The 13,077-nt window shown below is 39.3% G+C and overlaps 1 protein-coding gene across 1 annotated transcript in view; it reads left to right on the top strand.

Annotated features, from left to right (window-relative positions):
* LOC121376456 (UDP-glucose:glycoprotein glucosyltransferase 1-like) overlaps positions 1–13,077 on the top strand; it is a 96,451-nt gene that overhangs the window by 67,627 nt on the left and 15,747 nt on the right. Inside the window, exon 34 of the mRNA XM_041504366.1 lies at positions 11,872–11,964. Coding sequence (XP_041360300.1) covers positions 11,872–11,964 — 93 coding nt within the window. The remainder of the gene's footprint in view (positions 1–11,871; positions 11,965–13,077) is intronic.

Genomic DNA, 13,077 nt, shown 5'->3' with positions numbered 1-13,077 from the left:
AATCGGAGTGTTTTCTTAGTTAATTGGTCTTTTCTTTCCGTGGCCTGTACCTGTGGTTCCTGATTGGCAGGTGTATATTTAGATGGTCCCCAGACACTGTGTCTAGACACACTAAAAAGATATGCCTCTTTTTATTAAGATCACAGGGTATTGTGTTTTAACCGCACGGACACCACTCTAATCGTAATCGATCAGCCGTCCTGCTTTATTACTGTAAGTAATTCTGTAAAACCCTTGATTAAGTAGACTTTCCCATCTAAAATCACAAAACTGACCAATTACGTAGTCCCAAAGAAAAGAAAATTATCACTTGGGTATTGTGAGTGGTCGTTTTTGCTCGAACGTAGCATACCTATAGGCCTAATAATATGCTTTTTTTTTCTTTGGATTTTTTTAAAAAGAAAAATACTATAACTCCATTTCGTTCTATTGATGCAAATTGAAATATATTTAGTTAAATAGTTTATTATACTATCAAGTCATTTATGTTGTTTTACAAGTCAGGTTGATGAAAGCAAAGCGCCTTGTTGTAAATTAGAGCTTTTGTTTACACTGTGCATAGATGAGATGGATGGAGCTGACGTGACTTGCCCCAAGCAATACCACCGGACGTCACAAAAATGAAACAAAATGGCTGCCCCCAGTTAGCAGGAATAATCATGTTTTTTTATAAACTCTAAAATTACACGTTTTTCATTTGTTAAAGTGTCAGTATGTGTTGGTGGTCCGGGTATGCATCTTTCCAACACATAAAGCTCTTGTTTGAGTTTACTCTACCTTTAAATAAAACATTTCCTTCCTTTCATCTACAAAAGGACGAGTGTCAGAAACGATTAGTCTGCATGGTATGCACATTGTGGTATTTGTGTCTGCATGCTGTGCTGCTTCTACTGCTATACACGTCACAGGTATGATGGAGAAGTTACTATGCACGCAATCATTTGTTCCTTTCCTGTTAACTTTCAGGATACTGAAGGCAAAATATCTCTCATGGCATTGCACAAGACCACACTATAAACTGCATGCAGAATATACAATAACTAATATTGCAATTTTGCACACCCATTTGGTAAAAAATACTAACATAACAAGAAGTTACTTGTTTTTTTGTCAAAATGGCCAACATTCTAGTTTTTCTGTTAGAAATAACAGAATTATGATGTGAAAAGGTCAGTTTTTGGAAAAAGTATTTGGCTTGTCAACTGAAAATATTTGAATAAACGTTATAAACTTTTATCTGTTCAGTGTGACTCTTGTCAGAATTAATCCAGTAGTCTGAAGATTCAAGATAAACTTGAGTACGCCATTCCAGATATTCAGTAATTGTAGAATGGATGATGTGTCACATGTCACAATTTTGGTGGAGTTACTCTGCATGCAGTCTTTTATGCACTGTTCTTTTCTTTATAAATATGTACATCAGTAATATTGTAGAATGGATAAATGAACAATTTCTGTATCTTCCCCTTCCCCCACCTTCCATTTCAGCATTGTATTAAATGTAAATCCATTGATATATGAGAAATATTCACATTCATGTATCTAAGCATTTCGGCAGTATACTAAATACTTTGATATATGGGAAATATTGACATACAAGGATAGCATATCAACAATATACACTGATATATGAAACTGCAGATGTCTTCTATTTGTTCATTTATTTCCCTTCACTTGTTTATTGAGGGAGGGATAGGGTCAGCTGTGTCAAAAGATTCAAAGTAAAATGCAATTATAGCACTAGTTTTGCTAATAGTACTGCTGTTACAGCATTTACTAATTGAGATACATGTATATGTACAGGTAAGTAATTGCTATGCATGTATAGTGGTACGAGTTGGTATGGAATAGGGAATCTGTGATGGCATTCTTTGTTGTTGGGGTTGTGCTTAAATTACTTTGTTTCTTTCATTTCTTTATCATGCATTTGTTTTTATCTGTGCATACATGTACACTGTAGTTCCATCACTGTTATAAGAGGGGTGTGTTTTACACTGAGGGATCTGTTTTGTATTGTAGTTCCATCACTGTTATAAGAGGGGTGTGTTTTACACTGAGGGATCTGTTTTGTATTGTAGTTCCATCACTGTTATAAGAGGAATGTGTTTTACACTGAGGGATCTGTTTTGTATTGTAGTTCCATCACTGTTATAAGAGGGGAGTGTTTTACACTGAGGGATCTGTTTTGTATTGTAGTTCCATCACTGTTATAAGAGGGGAGTGTTTTACACTGAGGGATCTGTTTTGTATTGTAGTTCCATCACTGTTATAAGAGGAGTGTGTTTTACACTGAGGGATCTGTTTTGTATTGTAGTTCCATCACTGTTATAAGAGGGGAGTGTTTTACACTGAGGGATCTGTTTTGTATTGTAGTTACATCACTGTTATAAGAGGAATGTGTTTTACACTGAGGGATCTGTTTTGTATTGTAGTTCCATCACTGTTATAAGAGGGAAGTGTTTTACACCGAGGGATCTGTTTTGTATTGTAGTTCCATCACTGTTATAAGAGGGGGGTTTACACTGAGGGATGTTTTGTATTGTAGTTCCATCACTGTTATAAGAGGGAAGTGTTTTACACTGAGGGATCTGTTTTGTATTGTAGTTCCATCACTGTTATAAGAACGGAGTGTTTTACACTGAGACATCTGTTTTGTATTGTAGTTCCATCACTGTTATAAGGAGGGGAGGGGGTGTTTTACACTGAGTGATCTGTTTTGTATTGTAGTTCCATCACAGTTATAGGGTGGGGGGGGGGGGGGAAGTGTTTTACACTGAGGGATGTTTTGTATTGTAGTTCCATCACTGTTATAAGAGGGGTGTGTTTTACACTGAGGGATCTGTTTTCTATTGTAGTTCCATAACTGTTATAAGTGGGGGGGGGTACACTGAGGGATGTTTTGTATTGTAGTTCCATCACTGTTATAAGGGGGGGGGGGGTTACACTGAGGGATGTTTTGTATTGTAGTTCCATCACTGTTATAAGAGGGGTGTGTTTTACACTGAGGGATCTGTTTTGTATTGTAGTTCCATCACTGTTATAAGAGGGGTGTGTTTTACACTGAGGGATCTGTTTTGTATTGTAGTTCCATCACTGTTATAAGAGGAATGTGTTTTACACTGAGGGATCTGTTTTGTATTGTAGTTCCATCACTGTTATAAGAGGGAAGTGTTTTACACCGAGGGATCTGTTTTGTATTGTAGTTCCATCACTGTTATAAGAGGGGGGTTTACACTGAGGGATGTTTTGTATTGTAGTTCCATCACTGTTATAAGAGGGAAGTGTTTTACACTGAGGGATCTGTTTTGTATTGTAGTTCCATCACTGTTATAAGAACGGAGTGTTTTACACTGAGAGATCTGTTTTGTATTGTAGTTCCATCACTGTTATAAGGAGGGGAGGGGGTGTTTTACACTGAGTGATCTGTTTTGTATTGTAGTTCCATCACAGTTATATGGTGGGGGGGGGGAAGTGTTTTACACTGAGGGATGTTTTGTATTGTAGTTCCATCACTGTTATAAGAGGGGTGTGTTTTACACTGAGGGATCTGTTTTCTATTGTAGTTCCATCACTGTTATAAGGGGGGGGGGGGTTACACTGAGGGATGTTTTGTATTGTAGTTCCATCACTGTTATAAGGGGGGGGGTTACACTGAGGGATGTTTTGTATTGTAGTTCCATCACTGTTATAAGAGGGGTGTGTTTTACACTGAGGGATCTGTTTTCTATTGTAGTTCCATCACTGTTATAAGAGGGGGGTGTTTTACACTGAGGGATCTGTTTTGTATTGTAGTTCCATCACTGTTATAAGAGGGGTGTGTTTTACACTGAGGGATCTGTTTTCTACTGAGGGATCTGTTTTCTATTGTAGTTCCATCACTGTTATAAGGGGGGGGGGGGGTTACACTGAGGGATGTTTTGTATTGTAGTTCCATCACTGTTATAAGAGGGAAGTGTTTTACACTGAGGGGTCTGTTTTGTATTGTAGTTCCATCACTGTTATAAGAGGGGGGTTTACACAGGGATGTTTTGTATTGTAGTTCCATCACTGTTATAAGAGGGAAGTGGTTTACACTGAGGGATCTGTTTTGTATTGTAGTTCCATCACTGTTATAAGAGGGGTGTGTTTTACACTGAGGGATCTGTTTTCTATTGTAGTTCCATCACTGTTATAAGGGGGGGGGGGTTTACACTGAGGGATGTTTTGTATTGTAGTTCCATCACTGTTATAAGAGGGGTGTGTTTTACACTGAGGGATCTGTTTTCTATTGTAGTTCCATCACTGTTATAAGAGGGGTGTGTTTTACACAGAGGGATCTGTTTTGTATTGTAGTTCCATCACTGTTATAAGAGGGGGGGTTTACACTGAGGGATGTTTTGTATTGTAGTTCGATCACCGTTATAAGAGGGGTGTGTTTTACACTGAGGGATCTGTTTTGTATTGTAGTTCCATCACTGTTATAAGGGGGGGGGGGGGGTTTACACTGAGGGATGTTTTGTATTGTAGTTCCATCACTGTTATAAGAGGGGTGTGTTTTACACAGAGGGATCTGTTTTGTATTGTAGTTCCAGCACTGTTATAAGAGGGGTGTGTTTTACACTGAGGGATCTGTTTTGTATTGTAGTTCCATCACTGTTATAAGAGGGGAGTGTTTTACACTGAGGGATCTGTTTTGTATTGTAGTTCCATCACTGTTATAAGAGGGGTGTGTTTTACACTGAGGGATCTGTTTTGTATTGTAGTTCGATCACCGTTATAAGAGGGGTGTGTTTTACACTGAGGGATCTGTTTTGTATTGTAGTTCCATCACTGTTATAAGAGGGGTGTGTTTTACACTGAGGGATCTGTTTTCTATTGTAGTTCCATCACTGTTATAAGGGGGGGGGGGGGGTTTACACTGAGGGATGTTTTGTATTGTAGTTCCATCACTGTTATAAGAGGGGTGTGTTTTACACTGAGGGATCTGTTTTCTATTGTAGTTCCATCACTGTTATAAGGGGGGGGGGGTTACACTGAGGGATGTTTTGTATTGTAGTTCCATCACTGTTATAAGGGGGGGGGGTTATACTGAGGGATGTTTTGTATTGTAGTTCCATCACTGTTATAAGAGGGGTGTGTTTTACACTGAGGGATCTGTTTTCTATTGTAGTTCCATCACTGTTATAAGGGGGGGGAGGTTACACTGAGGGATGTTTTGTATTGTAGTTCCATCACTGTTATAAGGGGGTGTTTACACTGAGGGATGTTTTGTATTGTAGTTCCATCACTGTTATAAGAGGGGTGTGTTTTACACTGAGGGATCTGTTTTCTATTGTAGTTCCATCACTGTTATAAGAGGGGTGTGTTTTACACTGAGGGATCTGTTTTGTATTGTAGTTCCATCACTGTTATAAGAGGGGTGTGTTTTACACTGAGGGATCTGTTTTCTATTGTAGTTCCATCACTGTTATAAGGGGGGGGGGGTACACTGAGGGATCTGTTTTGTATTGTAGTTCCATCACTGTTATAAGAGGGGTGTGTTTTACACTGAGGGATCTGTTTTGTATTGTAGTTCCATCACTGTTATAAGAGGGGTGTGTTTTACACTGAGGGATCTGTTTTCTATTGTAGTTCCATCACTGTTATAAGAGGGGTGTGTTTTACACTGAGGGATCTGTTTTGTATTGTAGTTCCATCACTGTTATAAGGGGGGGGGGTTACACTGAGGGATGTTTTGTATTGTAGTTCCATCACTGTTATAAGGGGGGGTTTACACTGAGGGATGTTTTTGTTTTGTAGTTCCATCACTGTTATAAGAGGGGTGTGTTTTACACTGAGGGATCTGTTTTCTATTGTAGTTCCATCACTGTTATAAGAGGGGTGTGTTTTACACTGAGGGATCTGTTTTGTATTGTAGTTCCATCACTGTTATAAGAGGGGTGTGTTTTACACTGAGGGATCTGTTTTCTATTGTAGTTCCATCACTGTTATAAGGGGGGAGGGGGGTTACACTGAGGGATCTGTTTTGTATTGTAGTTCCATCACTGTTATAAGAGGGGTGTGTTTTACACTGAGGGATCTGTTTTGTATTGTAGTTCCATCACTGTTATAAGAGGGGTGTGTTTTACACTGAGGGATCTGTTTTCTATTGTAGTTCCATCACTGTTATAAGAGGGGTGTGTTTTACACTGAGGGATCTGTTTTGTATTGTAGTTCCATCACTGTTATAAGGGGGGGGGGTTTACACTGAGGGATGTTTTGTATTGTAGTTCCATCACTGTTATAAGGGGGGGTTTACACTGAGGGATGTTTTGTTTTGTAGTTCCATCACTGTTATAAGAGGGGGGTGTTTTACACTGAGGGATCTGTTTTGTATTGTAGTTCCATCACTGTTATAAGAACGGAGTGTTTTACACTGAGGGATCTGTTTTGTATTGTATTTCCATCACTGTTATAAGGGGGGATGGAGTGTTTTACACTGATGGATCTGTTTTGTATTGTAGTTCCATCACTGTTATAAGGGGGGAGGGGGTGTTTTACACAGGGATCTGTTTTGTATTGTAGTTCCATCACTGTTATAAGGGGGGAGGGGGTGTTTTACACTGAGGGATCTGTTTTGTATTGTAGTTCAATCACTGTTATAAGAGGGGAGGGGTATGTTTTACACTGAGGGATCTGTTTTCTATTGTAGTTCCATCACTGTTATTAGGGGGATGTGTTTTACACAGAGGGATCTGTTTTGTATTGTAGTTCCAAAACAGTCCTGCACTGGGTGTTCATGATCAAATGAGTGAACTTTAAGGTGGTACTTAAGGTGTTGAAGTTTTCTGCCATGGTCCAGTGGCATAATATTAAATTCTGCTTCTAAACTTTGTCCATTAGTATTAGCTGGTACCCTAGCGATTATTCTAAGAGCTTGATTTTGAATACTGCTATTTTTGCTGAAGGTTTTGCTGAGTAGGTTAGCTTTTTGTTTGTTAGAAAGAGCTGGTTTATGTTTTTGAAGGACTGTGGGTATGGTGCGGTGCCCTTGGATGCCTTTAACTTTTTTCCACATGTCCCTGACTGTTGTTCTATTATCTATTTCACTACAGAATGTTTGCCAGCTGTTTTGTTTAGCTGTAATTATTAGTTTGCTGACTTCGTTTTTAGCTATTTTGTATTTATTGTGATATTCTGGTTTGCCAGTTTTTTTAAAGATTTTCCTCATACGATTTCTGAGATTACATTTACTTTTGATCTCTTCAGTCCACCAGCTGACTGGTTGGTTTTTCCTAAAGGGTTTAGTTATTGGTATATGTTTATTCACTATTTTTAGAATCTTATTAGTAAGTTCGTTAGTAGCTTCATTGACATTTAGTTCGATATTAACTTTAAGTTTTAGGCATTCTTTGGAGAATCCTGCCCATGCAGTTGGCTTTTGAGAAGTTAAATTTAGGTGTAAATATTTCTTCTTCTATGAAAGTTTCATTACAGTTACTGAGTTATATTTAGTTAATATGGGCAAGTGGTCACTATTAAGAGTTTCCAAGACTTCCCAACTTGAGTTAGCTCCTATATTGTTTGAGGTGATTGTTAGGTCGAGGGCTGAGGTGCCTCCATTGATATCCAAGATAAAGGTGATGTCACCGTCGTTTAGGCAGACTAACTTGTTATTGTTGATGAACGTTTCTAATATGTCGCCTTCAAAGTCTGTGGTGGGGTTTCCCCATAAGCTACTATGGCAGTTAAAATCTCCTACTATGATTACATTATTATTCGAGCTGATAAGTTTGTTATAGTCATTTAAATTTAATTTATTGTGCTCCGGACCTGGCGGGCTGTATACGTTGATGACGTCTACGTACTCCTAGTATCATGCTGTATGGTTAGGCCGAGGATTTCTAAATTATTATTGTTAGGTTGGAATTTTATTTCTAGATGAGGTATATTATTTTTTATTAGTGTGGCTAGTCCACCTCTAGTATTGTTTTCTTTGTTTTTGAAATGGCTTGTATATCCTGGTATTTTGAATGGTTTGGTTAGATTATTTTTATTAATATTTATGTTAGCTTTATTTTTGGAGATTCCTAGCCAGGTTTCCTGTAAGTAAATGATATCTGGCTTGTTGTTACAGGTGCTAATTAGTTGAATGAGTTCAGCACCATGTCCCATTGAATGGAGGCCTTTGGCGTTCCACTGGAGAATGCTAAGGCCCATTTTGTCTGGTTTATTATTATTTGGGGAGTGTGTGGAGACTTGTCTCCCATTATTTGGTCCCATAGTTGATTAGTTTTAATTTGGTTTTAACTTATTTAATTGTTTGTACGGTTGATGTTATTTTTAATTTCAGAGATTTCTTGTGCTAGTTTTTCTATTATTTTGGTTAATTCGCTAACTTGATTTTGTTCCCTAGTTTTAACCATTTCGGCATACGAGATGGTTGCTGAGATTGGCGTTGGTTTATAGACTGTTTGGTTCGTTTGGTTAGTTTGGGATTTTTTAGTATTGTTAAGTTGCCGCAATGCGTTTTGGAAGTGGTGGCAGCGACTGTCGTGGGCCATGTGCCGGCTTAGGCAGTTGGGGCACTGGATGGGTCGCGTGTATTAGGAATTTAGGGAGCTTCTTTGATGTTTTTGGCCGCATCTGTGGCAAGTTGGGAGCTCTCTGTGTTGTCTACATTTGTTAGCCCCATGGCCCCATTGCTGACAGTGGTGGCATTTAGATGGTTTTATTTCATATGCTTGGAGTCTATGACGGCGGCCTAGGATGTATATCCAATTGGTAACGGTTGTATTTGCTGTAATGAGTAAATAACCGTTAGTCCAAGTGCTAATCTCTTCTAGTTTGAGTTGGGGGGTTTCCAGCCTGCAGCGCAGATTTGGTCGTTTCTTGGGGGGGGGGGGAGTGGGTAGAGTTTTACCAGCCATTTGTTGGCGGGTTTGGCCATTTGGCTGCTTGTTGAGTTGGTTTGGGTCATAGGTGGTGGGTTATTGGGTGGTGTCAAGGTAGGGTTGGGGGTTTGGATCGGGGTGGGAGTGAGAGAGGTTGGGGTATCAGTGAGAGTGGGCTTTTGGGTTATGTTGGAGGTAGAGGTTGGCGTAGGCGAGGTGGCGGTAGTGGTTGGGGTGGTGCTAGAGGTGGGGTTTTGGGTTAGAGTCAGTGTTGGGGTGAGAGAGGGGTGGTTGGTGTTTGAGAAGGAGATTGAGAGCAGGGGTGGGGTATAGTCTTGGAGGTGGAGGTAGTTGGTTGGTTAACGACTTTGCTGGCTGCAAATCTGTCTAGTTTGGTGACCGTCACTCTGCTTTGGTTGGGTTTTGTTTTAAGAAAGTTTACCGCGTGTTGGATTTTGGTATTTTTTGCCGGGGTTTGTTTAAAGCTGGTTATTCTTTTGGAGTTTACTGTTTTTATTGGCAAGTAACTTTTGGTTGGTTTGATGCTCTGGTTACCTGATCGTAGTTGGGGCCGTAATTTGCTGTGGGATTCTTTCCTGGTGCTAAGTTTATTGGGTTTAGTCTGATTTTTTTGGCTTCTCAACTCGTCGTGTTTTTGGGTGTCTACTAGTCGGTCCGTCGTGGCTCACTGATTCAATTTTTTGACAACGGCCACGGCGGAGGCGGTTGTTTTGATCCCATCCGCGTTGGTTTGGCTACCTGATATTTTGTCAGTTGAGAATGTGGCGGACGCGGTGACTTCCATGGGGTCCGCCACTGTTGTTGGTACTACGTTTGGGCTTGATATGGGTTTTTCAGAGAAGTTTTTTTTTTTTTTTTGGCAGGTTTTGTTTACATTGAGGGATCTGTTTTGTATTGTAGTTCCATCACTGTTATAAGAGGGGTGTGTTTTACATTGAGGGATCTGTTTTGTATTGTAGTTCCATCACTGTTATAAGAGGGGTGTGTTTTACATTGAGGGATCTGTTTTGTATTGTAGTTCCATCACTGTTATAAGAGGGGTGTGTTTTACACTGATGGATCTGTTTTGTATTGTAGTTCCATCACTGTTATAAGAGGAATGTGTTTTACACTGAGGGATCTGTTTTGTATGGTAGTTCCATCACTGTTATAAGAGGGGTGTGTTTTACACTGAGGGATCTGTTTTGTATTGTAGTTCCATCACTGTTATAAGAGGGGGGTGTTTTACACTGAGGGATCTGTTTTGTATTGTAGTTCCATCACTGTTAAAAGAGGGATGTGTTTTACACTGAGGGATCTGTTTTGTATTGTAGTTCCATCACTGTCATAAGAGGGGTGAGTTTTACACTGAGGGATCTGTTTTCTATTGTAGTTCCATCATTGTTATAAGAGGGGAGTGTTTTACACTGAGGGATCTGTTTTGTACGATCTGTTTTGTATTGTAGTTCCATCACTGTTATAAGAGGGGAGTGTTTTACACTGAGGGATCTGTTTTGTACTGTAGTTCAGTCACTGTTATAAGAGGGATGTGATTACACTGAGGGATCTGTTTTGTACTGTAGTTCCATCACTGTTATAAGAGGAGTGTTACACGGGGATGTTTTACACTGAGGGATCTGTTTTGTATTGTAGTTCCATCACTGTTATAAGAGGGAGTGTTTTACACTGAGGGATCTGTTTTGTACTGTAGTTCCATCACTGTTATAAGACGGATATGTTTTACACTGAGGGATCTGTTTTGTACTGTAGTTCCATCACTGTTATAAGACGGATATGTTTTACACTGAGGGATCTGTTTTGTATTGTAGTTCCATCACTGTTATAAGAGGGGTGTTTTACACCGAGTGTTTTACACTGAGGGATCTGTTTTGTACTGTAGTTCAGTCACTGTTATAAGAGGGATGTGATTACACTGAGGGATCTGTTTTGTACTGTAGTTCCATCACTGTTATAAGAGGGGAGTGTTTTACACTGAGGGATCTGTTTTGTACTGTAGTTCCATCACTGTTATAAGACGGATATGTTTTACACTGAGGGATCTGTTTTGTACTTTAGTTCCATCACTGTTATAAGACGGATATGTTTTACACTGAGGGATCTGTTTTGTATTGTAGTTCCATCACTGTTATAAGAGGGGAGTGTTTTACACTGAGGGATCTGTTTTGTACTGTAGTTCAGTCACTGTTATAAGAGGGATGTGATTACACTGAGGGATCTGTTTTGTACTGTAGTTCCATCACTGTTATAAGAGGGGAGTGTTTTACACTGAGGGATCTGTTTTGTACTGTAGTTCCATCACTGTTATAAGACGGATATGTTTTACACTGAGGGATCTGTTTTGTACTTTAGTTCCATCACTGTTATAAGAGGGATGTGTTTTACACAGAGGGATCTGTTTTGTATTGTAGTTCCATCACTGTTATAAGACGGATATGTTTTACACTGAGGGATCTGTTTTGTACTTTAGTTCCATCACTGTTATAAGACGGATATGTTTTACACTGAGGGATCTGTTTTGTATTGTAGTTCCATCACTGTTATAAGAGGGATGTGTTTTACACAGAGGGATCTGTTTTGTATTGTAGTTCCATCACTGTTATAAGAGGGGTGTGTTTTACACTGAGGGATCTGTTTTGTATTGTAGTTCCATCACTGTTATAAGAGGGAAGTGTTTTACACCGAGGGATCTGTTTTGTATTGTAGTTCCATCACTGTTATAAGAGGGATGTGTTTTACACTGAGGGATCTGTTTTGTATTGTAGTTCCATCACTGTTATAAGAGGGATGTGTTTTACACTGAGGGATCTGTTTTGTATTGTAGTTCCATCACTGTTATAAGAGGGGAGTGTTTTACACTGAGGGATCTGTTTTGTATTGTAGTTCCATCACTGTTATAAGAGGGGAGTGTTTTACACTGAGGGATCTGTTTTGTATTGTAGTTCCATCACTGTTATAAGAGGGGAGTGTTTTACACTGAGGGTTCTGTTTCATATTGCAGTTCTATCACTGGATCTGTGACTGATGGAGACCAGGATAATACACTGAACATTTTCTCTTTAGCATCAGGACATCTGTATGAACGACTACTGAGGTAATACTTAACGGTGGTTAACTTGTAAGTTTAAAAAATTTGTTTCATTTGTGCAAAACCTTAATTTTGTTACATAAGAATTTTTTTTTTTTTCTGTAAATTTATCGATGTATAAATTTGTGACTGTTATACATCGATATATTCACACACACACCCCACACCCCCCACCCCCCACCCCAAAAAAAAGAAGAAAGAAAAGATAAACAATTCTTATAATTACTAACAGCATAATATACATGTATTTAGGCTAGTTAAGAATACTCATTCATTAATCAGTTTGTAATGTTCTGGCCATGATCTGTTTTATGTAATGATGTCCCAGCTGGCATAGTGATGTTATTTTCTGATGTTTATCGCAGGATAACATTAAAAAAAATGTAAACATTGTCTAGTCAGAATGAAGTAAATCATATAAAAGTAGAATGTTTGTTTGGCTGATTGAGTAACTCAGTTGTTATTTTTTTGTAATTTGTATTTGTCTGAAGATTTCATGAGCCAATTTGTCACATTTTAAAAACTATTTTTGTTGCCCATCTTAAACCATTCTTAATGCTATGTTGGATATAAACGCCTGGGGCATAATTCACAAAAACCAGCCTCGGTGGCGTCGTGGTTAAGCCATCTGACATAAGGCTGGTAGATACAGGGTTTGTACATGTAGCCTGGTACCAGCTCCCATCCAGAGCGAGTTTTAACGACTCAGTGGGTGGGTAGGTGTAAGGCCACTACACCTTCTTCTTTCTAACTTATTACCGGCCTCGGTGGCATCGTGGCAGGCCATCGGTCTACAGGCTGGTAGGTACTGGGTTCGGATCCCAGTCGAGGCATGGGATTTTTAATCCAGATGCCGGCTCCAAACGCTGAGTGAGTGCTCCACAAGGCTCAATGGGTAGGTGTAAACCACTTGCACCGACCAGTGATCCATAACTGGTTCAACAAAGGCCATGGTTTGTGCTATCCTGCCTGTGGGAAGCGCAAATAAAAGATCTATTGCTGCCTGTCGTAAAAAGAGTAGCCTATGTGGCGACAGCGGGTTTCCTCTAAAACAGTGTCAGAATGATCATATGTTTGACGTCCAATAGCCGATGATAAGATAAAAAATCAATGTGCTCT

The sequence above is a fragment of the Gigantopelta aegis genome, chromosome 1 (assembly GCF_016097555.1).
Source record: "Gigantopelta aegis isolate Gae_Host chromosome 1, Gae_host_genome, whole genome shotgun sequence".
NCBI lineage: Eukaryota > Metazoa > Mollusca > Gastropoda > Neomphalida > Peltospiridae > Gigantopelta > Gigantopelta aegis.
The sequence above is the reverse complement of the archived record's forward strand: the minus strand, read 5'-3'. Positions and strand labels throughout refer to the sequence as shown.